At 29.5% G+C, this 11,950-nt stretch overlaps 3 protein-coding genes and 1 long non-coding RNA gene across 5 annotated transcripts; all 4 read right to left on the bottom strand.

The window, feature by feature from the left end:
* Positions 1-550: 550 nt before the first annotated feature.
* Positions 551-1,612, bottom strand: LOC119662154 (dehydrogenase/reductase SDR family member 7-like). Its single transcript, XM_038071711.1, has one exon. It carries the CDS (start codon positions 1,601-1,603, stop codon positions 638-640), a length of 966 nt encoding a protein of 321 aa, XP_037927639.1. The 5' UTR covers positions 1,604-1,612; the 3' UTR covers positions 551-637.
* A 99-nt stretch (positions 1,613-1,711) lies between these two features.
* On the bottom strand, positions 1,712-3,627 carry LOC119662155. Of its 2 annotated transcripts, none has more exons than XR_005250711.1 (3): positions 3,427-3,627; positions 3,068-3,361; positions 1,712-2,220 (listed from the first exon to the last, which is right to left on the bottom strand). It is a non-coding gene; the product is annotated as an uncharacterized LOC119662155 (long non-coding RNA). The 2 variants fall into 2 exon arrangements; XR_005250712.1 differs by having other exon boundaries at positions 3,430-3,627.
* A 2,161-nt stretch (positions 3,628-5,788) lies between these two features.
* Positions 5,789-7,142, bottom strand: LOC119690164 (dehydrogenase/reductase SDR family member 7-like). Its single transcript, XM_038105161.1, has one exon. It carries the CDS (start codon positions 7,078-7,080, stop codon positions 6,112-6,114), a length of 969 nt encoding a protein of 322 aa, XP_037961089.1. The 5' UTR covers positions 7,081-7,142; the 3' UTR covers positions 5,789-6,111.
* A 1,883-nt stretch (positions 7,143-9,025) lies between these two features.
* On the bottom strand, positions 9,026-10,085 carry LOC119689025 (exosome complex component RRP40). Its single transcript, XM_038103759.1, has 2 exons — positions 9,985-10,085; positions 9,026-9,908 (listed from the first exon to the last, which is right to left on the bottom strand). Exon 2 carries the CDS (start codon positions 9,784-9,786, stop codon positions 9,073-9,075), a length of 714 nt encoding a protein of 237 aa, XP_037959687.1. The 5' UTR covers positions 9,787-9,908; positions 9,985-10,085; the 3' UTR covers positions 9,026-9,072.
* Positions 10,086-11,950: the final 1,865 nt, after the last annotated feature.

Genomic DNA, 11,950 nt, shown 5'->3' with positions numbered 1-11,950 from the left:
TACCTTATTATCCATTCTAGAGCCGTGAGTAAAAATGAATTAATCCTTTCTTAAATAGGGACCTCACAACAATAAGACATCTTTAGACTTATTTCTAGAATATTCGGTTTAACAATATTAATATATAGTTGGGTATTATAAAAATCAAATAATATAAAATATAATATAATTAATATAAAATTTATCACTAAATAATAGTCATAACCTTATCAAGCAATAGTTGAAAAGACTTCATCTAAAATTAGTTTCTGCTCCACATAAAGTGCTTCATAATTTACTACTCGGCAAATATTAATCTGAAAAATAAATGCGAGTTTTAATAAAATATGAACTATATACATATAAACACATATTATATATACTTACCGAATTTTGAATAATAAACCATTCCAACGAGAGAGTATGGTACTGCACATTAGTAAAAAAAAAAAGGTTCAACTGTAACACAAATATAATTAATACGCAATGCAAATCTTTTAGAAAAATAAATGAAGTTGTTTACCTTTTATAAAACAAAACGAGAGGATATGTTTAAACTATATTAAAAATATTTAAATGTATATACATATAGATAGTTTGAAAGTTAAGCCAAAATTTCAGATTTTGTGGACGCAATTACTGATGCGACGGTAAAAGTCTATTTACCTTCTCGCATCTTATTCAGTGTCTTCTCATTCAAGAACCAACTTCCAATATACATCAGCAATGGAGAACGTGCTACATACGCCATTAAGTTCAAAGGAAATAAACCACACCATACAAACATCATTTTATTTGCCAAAGCCACAGCAAACAATTTACCACAACGTTCGGCGGTCATACGTTTCTGATTTTTAGTGCTCATGCTGGCTTTTTTATTTGCAACAGCGGTGAAAGCTTCCTGTAGAAAATCTGTAGCAATTGCGCCTGGTGAAAAAATGGTGACATCAATATTCCGATGTTCAACACGCAAAGCGTTCATATATGCATTAACAGCATGTTTAGCAGCACAATAGCTTGCAGAGAATGGCGCTATTGCAAAGCCGGCTACACTTGATGTGACTGCGATATGACCGCGAGCATTCAAATCACGTTTCAAAAAATAACGCACAACTACACGCGACAAATGAACCACCGAGAACACATCCAATTCAAATAATTCACGATCAACTTTAAGCTCGATATCTTCCCAGTTAGCACGTTGCGAACGACCAGCATTATTTACTAAAATATCAAGACGTCCGAATTTTTCGAGTACGCGATCCAAACATTTCTGATGATCTTCAATTTTTAACATATCCATTGGCATGACAAATACATCTTTTTCATGTAACTTTCCATTTGACTTCCTGATGCATTCGGCTTTCACCTCCTCCAATTCCTTCTCTCTTCTTGCTGATAAAATAAGTAGTGCACCTTCTTGTGCTAATTGTAAGGCCAGTGCACGTCCAATGCCACTAGAGGCACCTGTGATCCAAACGATATTTTTTCTTAATTCCGCTATAGGTTTACCAAAGTGCTCTTTGTAGATAAGCCAAACATTTCCATCGCACACAATCCACAGGAACACATATACGATATAATAAAGTATTACAGAAAGACCGAGAAACGCCAACCAACTCATTGTATGATTTGCTTTCAAATAGTCTCAACCAATTTTTGCAAACACATTAAATCAAATAATTATTTTTGTTTTATTTTAATCTAACTTTTTTTATTTTAATGTTGTCATTGTAATTATACAATCTTATCATTTTATAAAAATGTTTGGGAACAATTAGTAAAAGAAGTTAAAAAAAATTAAAACAGAGACACTAGTATTTATAGACATCAGAAATGGACAAACCTGGCCGAAATGTATGTGGCACTATAGTTCAGCCGCTAGTTTTAAAGATACACGCTCTATCGCTTGCAATATCTGTTATTAGAGACGTGTTTCAAATGATATTATCTTAGATAATATTACTACCTACATTATACATGTTTAAGTCTAGAGACAATATAAAATTAAAACAACACTAACTTCTGGAGTTGATGTTGATACTTTCTCAATTGTTGTAATGAAAGCTTAGTTCGCATCCAACCAGGAATTCCAAATTGTTCCTGCTGGCATAACCAAATAACTGCTTTGTCAGGTGTGGAGGAAATTCAGTATCTTCTCCATGGAAGTATGCTGATGTACAATGATGTCTCTATTGTTGATTGTGATTTTTGGCGCCCACTAATCAGATGTTATGTAATCTGTTGACAGAAAGAAAAAAATATTATTAAATTATTCTTGTGTGTAGGGATTCGTCAACAAAGCACATTGTCTCCCCACTGGAAAGGTTTTGCATTAACTGTAACGCAATTTGTGAACTTGCTTATACGGACACCTCCTACAATAGCACTGCATTTTTTCAAACCACATCTCTAACTATTATCACTAAAAATCTATGAATCTGTGCGTAGGATTCAACTCCAATCAATCCAATGTAACCTATATATATTTTTCACTAATTTCATAAATAATTTATAAGTTGAAATAATAAATATAATTTCTTTGGTTTTGGAATGATAAGTTAGTCATAATAACGTCATAACATTGCTTTTAATTATTATGTCCTAGAGTGTTAATAATTTTAATACAGATCTTATTAATATTGATAATTATAATAAAAACTATTTAATATCTTACTAGTTAAAAATATATCAACAAGCACTAAATTATCTAAAGTTAAAAACATCAACAAGGCACTGTGTTAGTTTACTGTGTCAGTTAACAAAAAATCAAAATCTAGTTGTACTATATCTGTTACAAATATTTCTATGTTTGATAGTGATTATCTAAAATCTCACATATGTTGAAACTTTTTGTGAAAATTATCGCACTAGTCAACCAGAATTTATTAATACAACACAGGCAGTCTAAAATAGCGCATTTCGTTAACATCACACAACTACCCTACAGTTATATTCATAGTTATAGCTACCTGGTTTTAGAAACCAATGTAAATCTATGCAGACCTGACAGTGCAACACAACGATTTGTTAATCAAAAAATTAAATATCAAAATAAAATTAATAAAAATAAATTATAAGTACAAACCTGTCATAATCCTGCTTATATGCTTATGCATATTGATTTGAACCTTATCCACATAAAAGGAACAACGCCGTTGTAAACATCTTGTTCAAAATAATCCATGTTGTCATCAATCAAACCACATCACAAACTCTTATGATCATCAGCTCGTTGTTTTACAATCATGAATTCATTAGAATTTAGAATTATGAAATTAGTTTACATCTAAGCACGATGTTTGTGCTTATAGTTTTTGCAGCCTGATTTTGTCTTCTTTTCCATGGTATCAGATTGTTGTTATAAATTGTTGATTTGTACCTAATGATTGTAACAAAAAATTTAGTATTTGATATAAATTTATTGAAAACCGTAATTTTACTAACCACCTGTACTTTTATTATTTTACTTCGTTCGATGGTTAACTTTTAATATAATTATTAAAATAATTTGTACCATAAATCTGTAATTCTGTAACAGACTTCCACTGATATACATATATTAAAGTTAGGTTGCAAAGCAATTAACGGTACATAAAATTAAAAATATGCAGAAGCAAAAGGAAATCAACTCTCCACATTATTTTGTTTTTTAATATTTTTAAATTTATTATAATTTTCAAAATAAACAATTTTAATCAATTCGCAAATCCTTACTAATGTTTAAAATAAAAACTGACAGTTGAAAGGCAGGGTTGACAAAATTTTATTATGTCTTATATAGTCTTAGCTGATCTATTACTCTTTTTTATTTACAAGGTATACGGACTTTAATAATAATTTTTTTCAACTATTTATAAATCTAATTCCACTCTCACATTTTATGTTGTTTGTCAACTACCATTGCCTAAAAATAATTTTTATTTAACTAACACATTATACACACTGCACCTTGTAGTACACTGACACTGTCTCATTTAGACACTTGCTCATTTCATTTATCATTTATATTATATTTATAATAGCAGTAATTTATTCTTTCAGAGTTGATGTTGTTTGTCAACTACCATTGCCTAAAAATAATTTTTATTTAACTAACACATTATTCACACTGCACCTTGTAGTACACTGACACTGTCTCATTTAGGCACTTACTCATTTATATTATCATTTATATTATATTTATAATAGATAGCAGTAATTTATTCTTTCAGAGTTGTAAAAAAACAATATTTAGTCTGGTTGAAAAAAGTTGGCATCACTTTTAAAATATATTAAATACTTATTTTTGACATACGTTTTTTGTTGTGTGAGAATCGCAGAGCACGAGCACATAAAACGAAGGGTTAAGGGTATGCAACGATTTATAAAATCTATTATGCAATCTCTGGTGATATTTTGATAAAGTAACCCTTGTTTTTAGACTCCAGACCTTAATGAATGATGTATAAAAGTATTAGTTCCATATGGCAGTATCTGTTTCCGTTTCCCGGCAATCACAGGACACTACCATTTATAATGTAGGGACAAGGCCATACCGTGATCTATAAGATTTGTTATGAGAATTATTATATTATCTATGAGAATTTTTATAAACTAACTTTTGTTCAATTTTAAGACTCCAGACTTCAAAGAAAGCCGTGTAGAAGTACTAGATTCGTTTCTTGGTAATCATAGAACGCGAACACTAAAATGAAGGGATTATAGTATACCACAGTCTATGAGATCTATTCTGCTAAACCTGCTAACTCTTCTTTTAAGACTCCACACCTCAATGGAAGACATATGTGAGTACTAGATTCGTTTCCTAACACTCATAGAGCACGAGCGAATAAAATGAGGATATGTTTCAATCCGTAATACACAAAATTGGAAGGTATCAACGTTCTTCAATATCTATGACTTAGAAACCTATCAATATTTTTTTCTTGAGACCAATTGTATGCTTGAAGTTTGTTAGTTTTTTAACATTTCACTTTTACTTATTATTAATGAAGTCTGAAAAGTCTAGTCTTGTCAGTTGTTTCGTTACTGGCGAATCCTTAATGACTTGGTATCAAGACGAGTTTTACTTTGTTCGTTTCAGTTAAATCCGACACGACACTTTTACAATTTTATAGCATAATGTTAAATATGTCTTACACAAATTGATTAATTAAAAATTATAATTGTTTTGCAAAACGTTAACATTGTAAGTTAATTGAAAATTTAATAAACGTAATTTTTCAATAATTATTTATCAATATAAAAATGTATAATTATTAATTTAACTATTTATCAATAAAAAAATTGTTTTTTATTGTAACAATAATACTTCCTTTCTATCAGCTAATGTAAAAATAAAAACAGTTTTTTGATGTCTTCACGTACAAAGTTTTTATAGAGTTTTGTAATATAGCATAAACAATTATTTAATTTATTAATTCTAGTTAACACTATCATGGATTTATTATCTGTGGGCACTTATTATATCAAATACGTATTTAGATAAATGTTATGGTATCATATTAATTTTTCAAAAAAAAAAGTGATTGTGTTAATTATAAAAAATGTTACAAATGTCAGCAAATAGCAAATTATTCATTAATTAAATAGTTTCTATAACATTAAAAACGTATAAACGTATGAAACAAAATTATAATATGTGGTACAGCAACTAAGTAAGCAACCCACAATATTTATAAACTTTTAACAATAAATGAAAGACTAAATAAAAAGTTTTAATACAGCTATTAAGTCTTGGAGATACCCCGATTTACTGTATATATAGCACTACTTTCGTAGCTCAAATTTCGATGAGTAGCTCTAGTTAATTGTTATAAACAAGTTTATTAATTTGATGTATACATAATTATTTATAAGTTTTAGTCATTTAATTCAACTAACATATACTCACTAACGCTTATCAAGTTTTGAATAAAAAGCAATGCTCTTTACCCTCTAACCCATACCCGAAAGAAAAGTTAACCCTGAAAGCACTCTGGACTTCACTTAATAATAAATACAAAAATAATTTGAAAATTCATATATGTGACTTAGTTTAAATTTGAAATAAAAGCAAAAAGTATTTAAAACTTATTAGTAATATGAATAAATTGCAGAACTCCCATTTACAGTTGAGACAATATGCATTTAAAGTTTACCCTCACGTATTTTGTTCAAAGCCTTTTCATTTAATAACAAAAATACAATATGCGATAATATGGGAGATCGTGCTACATATGCCAATACATTAACTGGAAACAGACCACACCATACAAACATCATTTTATTTGCCAAAGCCACAGCAAACAATTTGCCACAACGTTCGGCGGTCATACGTTTCTGATTTTTGGTACTTAAGCCAACTTTTTCATTATGACGCGCTGTAAAGGCTTCCTGTAGAAAGTCTGTAGCAATTGGTCCAGGTGCAAAAATGGTAACATCAATATTCCGATGTTCAACACGCAAAGCGTTCATATATGCATTAACAGCATGCTTTGCACCACAATAGCTTGCAGAGAATGGCGCTATTGCAAAGCCGGCTACACTTGATGTGACTGCGATATGACCGCGAGCATTCAAATCACGTTTCAAAAAATAACGCACAACAACACGCGACAAATGAACCACCGAGAACACATCCAATTCAAATAAATCACGATCAACTTTAAGCTCGATATCTTCCCAGTTAGCACGTTGCGAACGACCTGCATTATTCACTAAAATATCAAGACGTCCGAATTTTTCGAGTACGCGATCCAAACATTTCTGATGATCTTCAATTTTTAACATATCCATTGGCATGACAAATACATCTTCTTCATGTAGCTTTCCATTTGACTTCCTGATGCATTCGGCTTTCACCTCCTCCAATTCCTTCTCTCTTCTTGCTGATAAAATAAGTAGTGCACCTTCTTGTGCTAATTGTAAGGCCAGTGCACGTCCAATGCCACTAGAGGCACCTGTGATCCAAACGACATTTTTTCTTAATTCCGCTATAGGTTTACCAAAGTGCTCTTTGTAGATAAGCCAAACATTTCCATCGCACACAATCCATAAAATCAGATATACGATATAATAAAGTATCACGGCAAGACCGATAAACGCCAACCAACTCATCTTACAATCTCGTCGAAAGTAATCTCGTTCGACTTTGATATTTTTATTAAATACAAATACAAATAAAAGTGATACTATAAAAAAATAGACGTGATCTGTTTTGTTTTTGTTTTTATTTGAACTTAACAGGGTTGTCGTGAGCTGAAAAAGTATGTACGGAGCTGAATTGTAATATAACAAACATTTAACGTTTTCGTAATTTTTATACGAAGGCCGTGTGCGAGTTCAAGTTAATTGATGGTAAATTGAGGAAAATAGTAAATTATGTCGATGTGGCAACGAATGTTGGTATTTATCAGAATTTCGAGTAGAGTGAATTAGATAAAAATTAGGTAAATTAGGTGTTACCATTGTGGAAATTTTATAAGATGTTTAATAAAAAAATAAATAAATTTGAAAACTTTTAACCAATAATAATAGGTAAATACAATAAACAAATGTTAACATAAGTGCAGTGCAAAAAATCCCTATGAAATTCCAATCTACCTCAATTTACTAAAATTGTGCTGTTGCAAATTTGTAAAACGATGCAAAGTCATATATTTATGATAAAAGCAGAGTCAGCTGTAACTTTTAAAACTATCTTAAAAAATTATATATAAATTAAATGGTAATAGTTGATTAGATGATTTAGTAAATTCGTAAGTATGAAGTGGTAAATATTATTGACACATCATATTTAGTACATCTTCAACAGGTATTTAACATGCTAAATGCCAAATTGTGATTTATTAAATTAGTTAAGTGATCGGAGGAGAACGAATAAATTTGTGTGGGAAATGCCATGCAATTGTGATATCAGTTTGTCGAATCAAATAAATCAGCTTTTAATATACTTGAAAATACAAGCTATACCCAGCTATATTCATGACATACAACTCTAATCTAAAGTATGATATAGACGATGCTACATGAATGTAAACCAAGTATGGCGTGCTACCACATCGCTCTGTGTATATTCAAGTATGCATACCAAATTTCGGTCTGTAGATATGTAGGCGGTAAAATTACACCTTGTTTTTAAGTGTATAGCAAAGCGCATACTTGGTCTACAGACTTGGTGTACATACCTGTAGAATCGTCTATACCAGAGCTGTCCAAAGCACGGCCCGCGGGCCACATGCGGTAAGCAAATAATATTTGTGAGGCCCGCGACATGTTTTTAATCTACTACAACTACACAATTTTTCTTTTGGTGTACTGGTAAAACCACATTTTTTTTATTTTTATGGTATACCAAATAAATGAATTTAAATTGATAAATTAATAAAACTAAATTTAACATTACATCCATAATTTTATTTTTACCGAAAACAGGTATGAACGTATGTATTTGTTTCTGCAGCACTCCAATCTCTATAGTGTTTTGTATTGGTCTGTGATTGCAACTGGTCTGGACAGCCTTGGTCTATATCATGCTTGAGAAATGGCAACAAAAAACTGATAATTTGTGGAATATAAGAAAACATTTGAAAAAATCTAAGAAATTCAAAAAATCTTAAGAGATAAATTTAAATCTAAGCGAAATAATTTGCTTATTGCACTGAACAAAATAAACAATGAAACTATCAGCTTATATACTTCAACGTGCCTAGTAAGGATACCACCAATAATTTATTTTATTTACCTCTTGAGGTATTAAACGTCTGCTATATAATTTCTATGCTATGCCGAATGACTAGTTTCGGGCTGGTTTTAAAAGCCTCAGTAACACAAATTGTAAATATATTAATTCAATTATAGTTAACCCTCTCAAAAAAAAAAAATATTTATAGGTTAATTAAGAATAAGATAATTATTTAATAACCTATATAAAACAAGGTTATTTAATCATATAAAAAGTTAATAAATTTGTTCAAATTATTATATTAATTTAGTTTTATAAATGCAGCCGAAAACACCACGTTATTAAAACAAAAGTTTTATATTCAGTTTCTTTTTTTATTAGAAAATTTTGTATGCAAATTAAATTAAAGAAAGACCTATGTTAAATTAGTCATAACCAAAAGCGCTATCTGACGCACTTTGACACAAATCTTTAAACATATCCTCTGGCATATATTGAAAACTTAAAATAGCATTCACAATTGCCATTGTGTCTTTTGGGTATTTTGACTTTACCCAAATTCTTCCATTTAAGCCAACAGCAATTTCGAAAGTAAAATGCTTTGTCAGTTCACTAAGAAATGTACACTCTTTATTCAATATCAGTTGGCAAGTACTTAACAGACAATCAAAGACATAGCCTCCATCAGGTAATTTGCCCATTCGTCTCTGTTTACCCACAGCGTCTACACATACTACTTCAGCTTCATACATGGGACCACTGCTTAATATACGTGCATAAACCAAATCGCCTACATCCAAATCAGGGCGATTTTTCTTTGTGACACCTTCAAATGCTAGATAATCCAATGAAACCTGTTCATATGAGTTAATTTCAATGCGGAAGTTATCTGTTGATTTATTCATGACAACACCAATAACATTGTCACCACGTACAGGTTCGTATCGATTACCGAACCCACTCATATAATATATATTTGGACTCCTGTAAGTCAATTTAGCAGCAACTTCACTTTGACAATGCGTGCTTAAACAACCTATCCCCGGACCAACAACTACTTTATTTATTTTCGATACATCGTGCAAAATTGGTAACTTATCACCAGGGAGTAGCACTCTTCCGCTTTTACTTTCATTCATCTTTATAAAATTATAATATTTTACTTTATAAAAATGTGTTAACCTGTCGGTATTTTGATTAAAACAATAATGTGGACTGCTGAATTGTGGTACTGTTTGTTGTGAGCAATATAGCGCTATAACTATAAAAAAACATTTTTATTAATATACATATATATAACTTATATATAACTTATAATGCTTAACACAATTACGCACATTTCACATGTAAACAAAATTCTTTATTAAAATATTTGAACTTTTCATGTGTGTTTTATTTACTATTCGTCTGATGGCTAAAACTTGACATTTACCGCATTTGTTGCATGTCAGTCATAAACAGGGATGTTATATTTTCAAAATTAATTTATTTGTTTTCATAATAAAACCGTTTAAAAAGTTGAATGCAACTTTTCATATCTATTGACTACAAATGTCACGAAATTGACTTTGTAATTAAATAATTAATCTGTTTATTTGTTTGATTTGTAAGCAAAAAAATAATAAAATTAATAATGAGAGTAAAATCATCATGAGTAATACTAGGTTTACATTGTGGGATTAAGAAAACGAGATTAAGTTAATCGTATTTTTAATCTCCATCGTTTACGTTATACATTGGACATTAATATTAACGTTTTTCTTGTTGTGTTTTGTTTTGTGTTTAATAAATTTTTGCAAATAAAGCATTTGGTTACAAATTTGTACAACAGAAATGTAATATAAATTCAATACATAGTTTTTTAACAATAATTTAACAAATTTTAGTTATAATATTGTACAAAATTATTATTAAACAAATTTATAAAAAATTCATTCACTTCGATATTTTCAAACTTTAAATGTTTCTTTTAAATAGATTTTGACATTTCTTCTAAGATCGTAAAAAATCTACGACATTAAGCCATTTGCAGAGTTGCACAGAAAAATAATCACCATATCCAAGGATATTAAAAATTAATCTCGACCAGAAGGAGTTTAACCTTGTATGGGAAATCTGAAATTCAACAACGAGATTAGTACTTTAATTACGATTATTGCTTTAACCTACTCTTATTCTCACAATGTAAACACCGTAAACAAAAACACAGTAATCATGAAGCGTTCAATTAATTTTATTTGTTATGATATAATATCATATAATATGATATAAAATTGCAAAATGTAAAGATTATTTCAATTAATCAAAAATTTTATTGTCATACCAATTTATTTCTGTATAAATGTCTTATAACATATATGCATCACATCTAATCGTATGTGAATCAATAATTTTTGTTTAAAAAAGTTTATACAATTAATGGATTTAATAAATAACCTCGTATCTAACGCGTCTTGTCATTGATTTAGTGGACCAAATGTGTTTAAACATTATGTGATATATGGAGCTTATAGATATAAGCCTCTAAATAAATTATGTACGATAGTGTATATATAATTGCGAATTTCACACACACAATTATCGTTTTTGTATAGATTTTGTATGAAAAACCTCTGTGTCTTACAGAAATAAGAAACTATTTAAATACTTCATAGCAGAATATTCTAGATAGTGTGTGTTAGTGTATTAAACTTTTTCTCGCGCTGATTGTGTTTTCAATATTAATTATTACACAAAAAATTATTTAGAATTGTTTGCAAAATAAATGAAAACCAATTGTTTTCACTTTTATTATTCATCAACTTCACACTTTTATAAAGTCCTATCATTTCATTTAAATATTATATATAATTAATTATTAGATATTTTTTAATCATATGAAGTTGTAATATTTTCATCCCATAACAATCGGCAGACTTTCACTCTGAACTTATTCCTTTCTTTTTCTCAGCCTTAGAAACACCTATCAAAAATGGTAGTTAACACAAGTTTCTCTAGTTTTTAATGTCTGGTGACAAACCGATTCTCATATCTTATTTGTTGTATTAGATATAACTGCAGAATATTCTATATTTAAGTGATTCCTTAACTATAATTAAAAAATGAACATTGCCATAGTTAATCAAACTATTTTCAGAATCTTATTTAGTAAATGTCTCTTTTACAATAATTGATATATAGTCCGGTTGTCCATCCTACAGTGTGGTTCACTTATCACCAAACCAAACTTTCAGTAATATTGTGAGTTTAAAAAATATTTATTTTATCACTTATATAACAATATATTTCTGTGAAAGATTAAGT

Source organism: Teleopsis dalmanni, chromosome X (assembly GCF_002237135.1).
Source record: "Teleopsis dalmanni isolate 2A chromosome X, ASM223713v2, whole genome shotgun sequence".
Taxonomy (NCBI): domain Eukaryota; kingdom Metazoa; phylum Arthropoda; class Insecta; order Diptera; family Diopsidae; genus Teleopsis; species Teleopsis dalmanni.
Note: the sequence above shows the minus strand (reverse complement) of the source record. Positions and strands in the feature narration are given on the sequence as shown.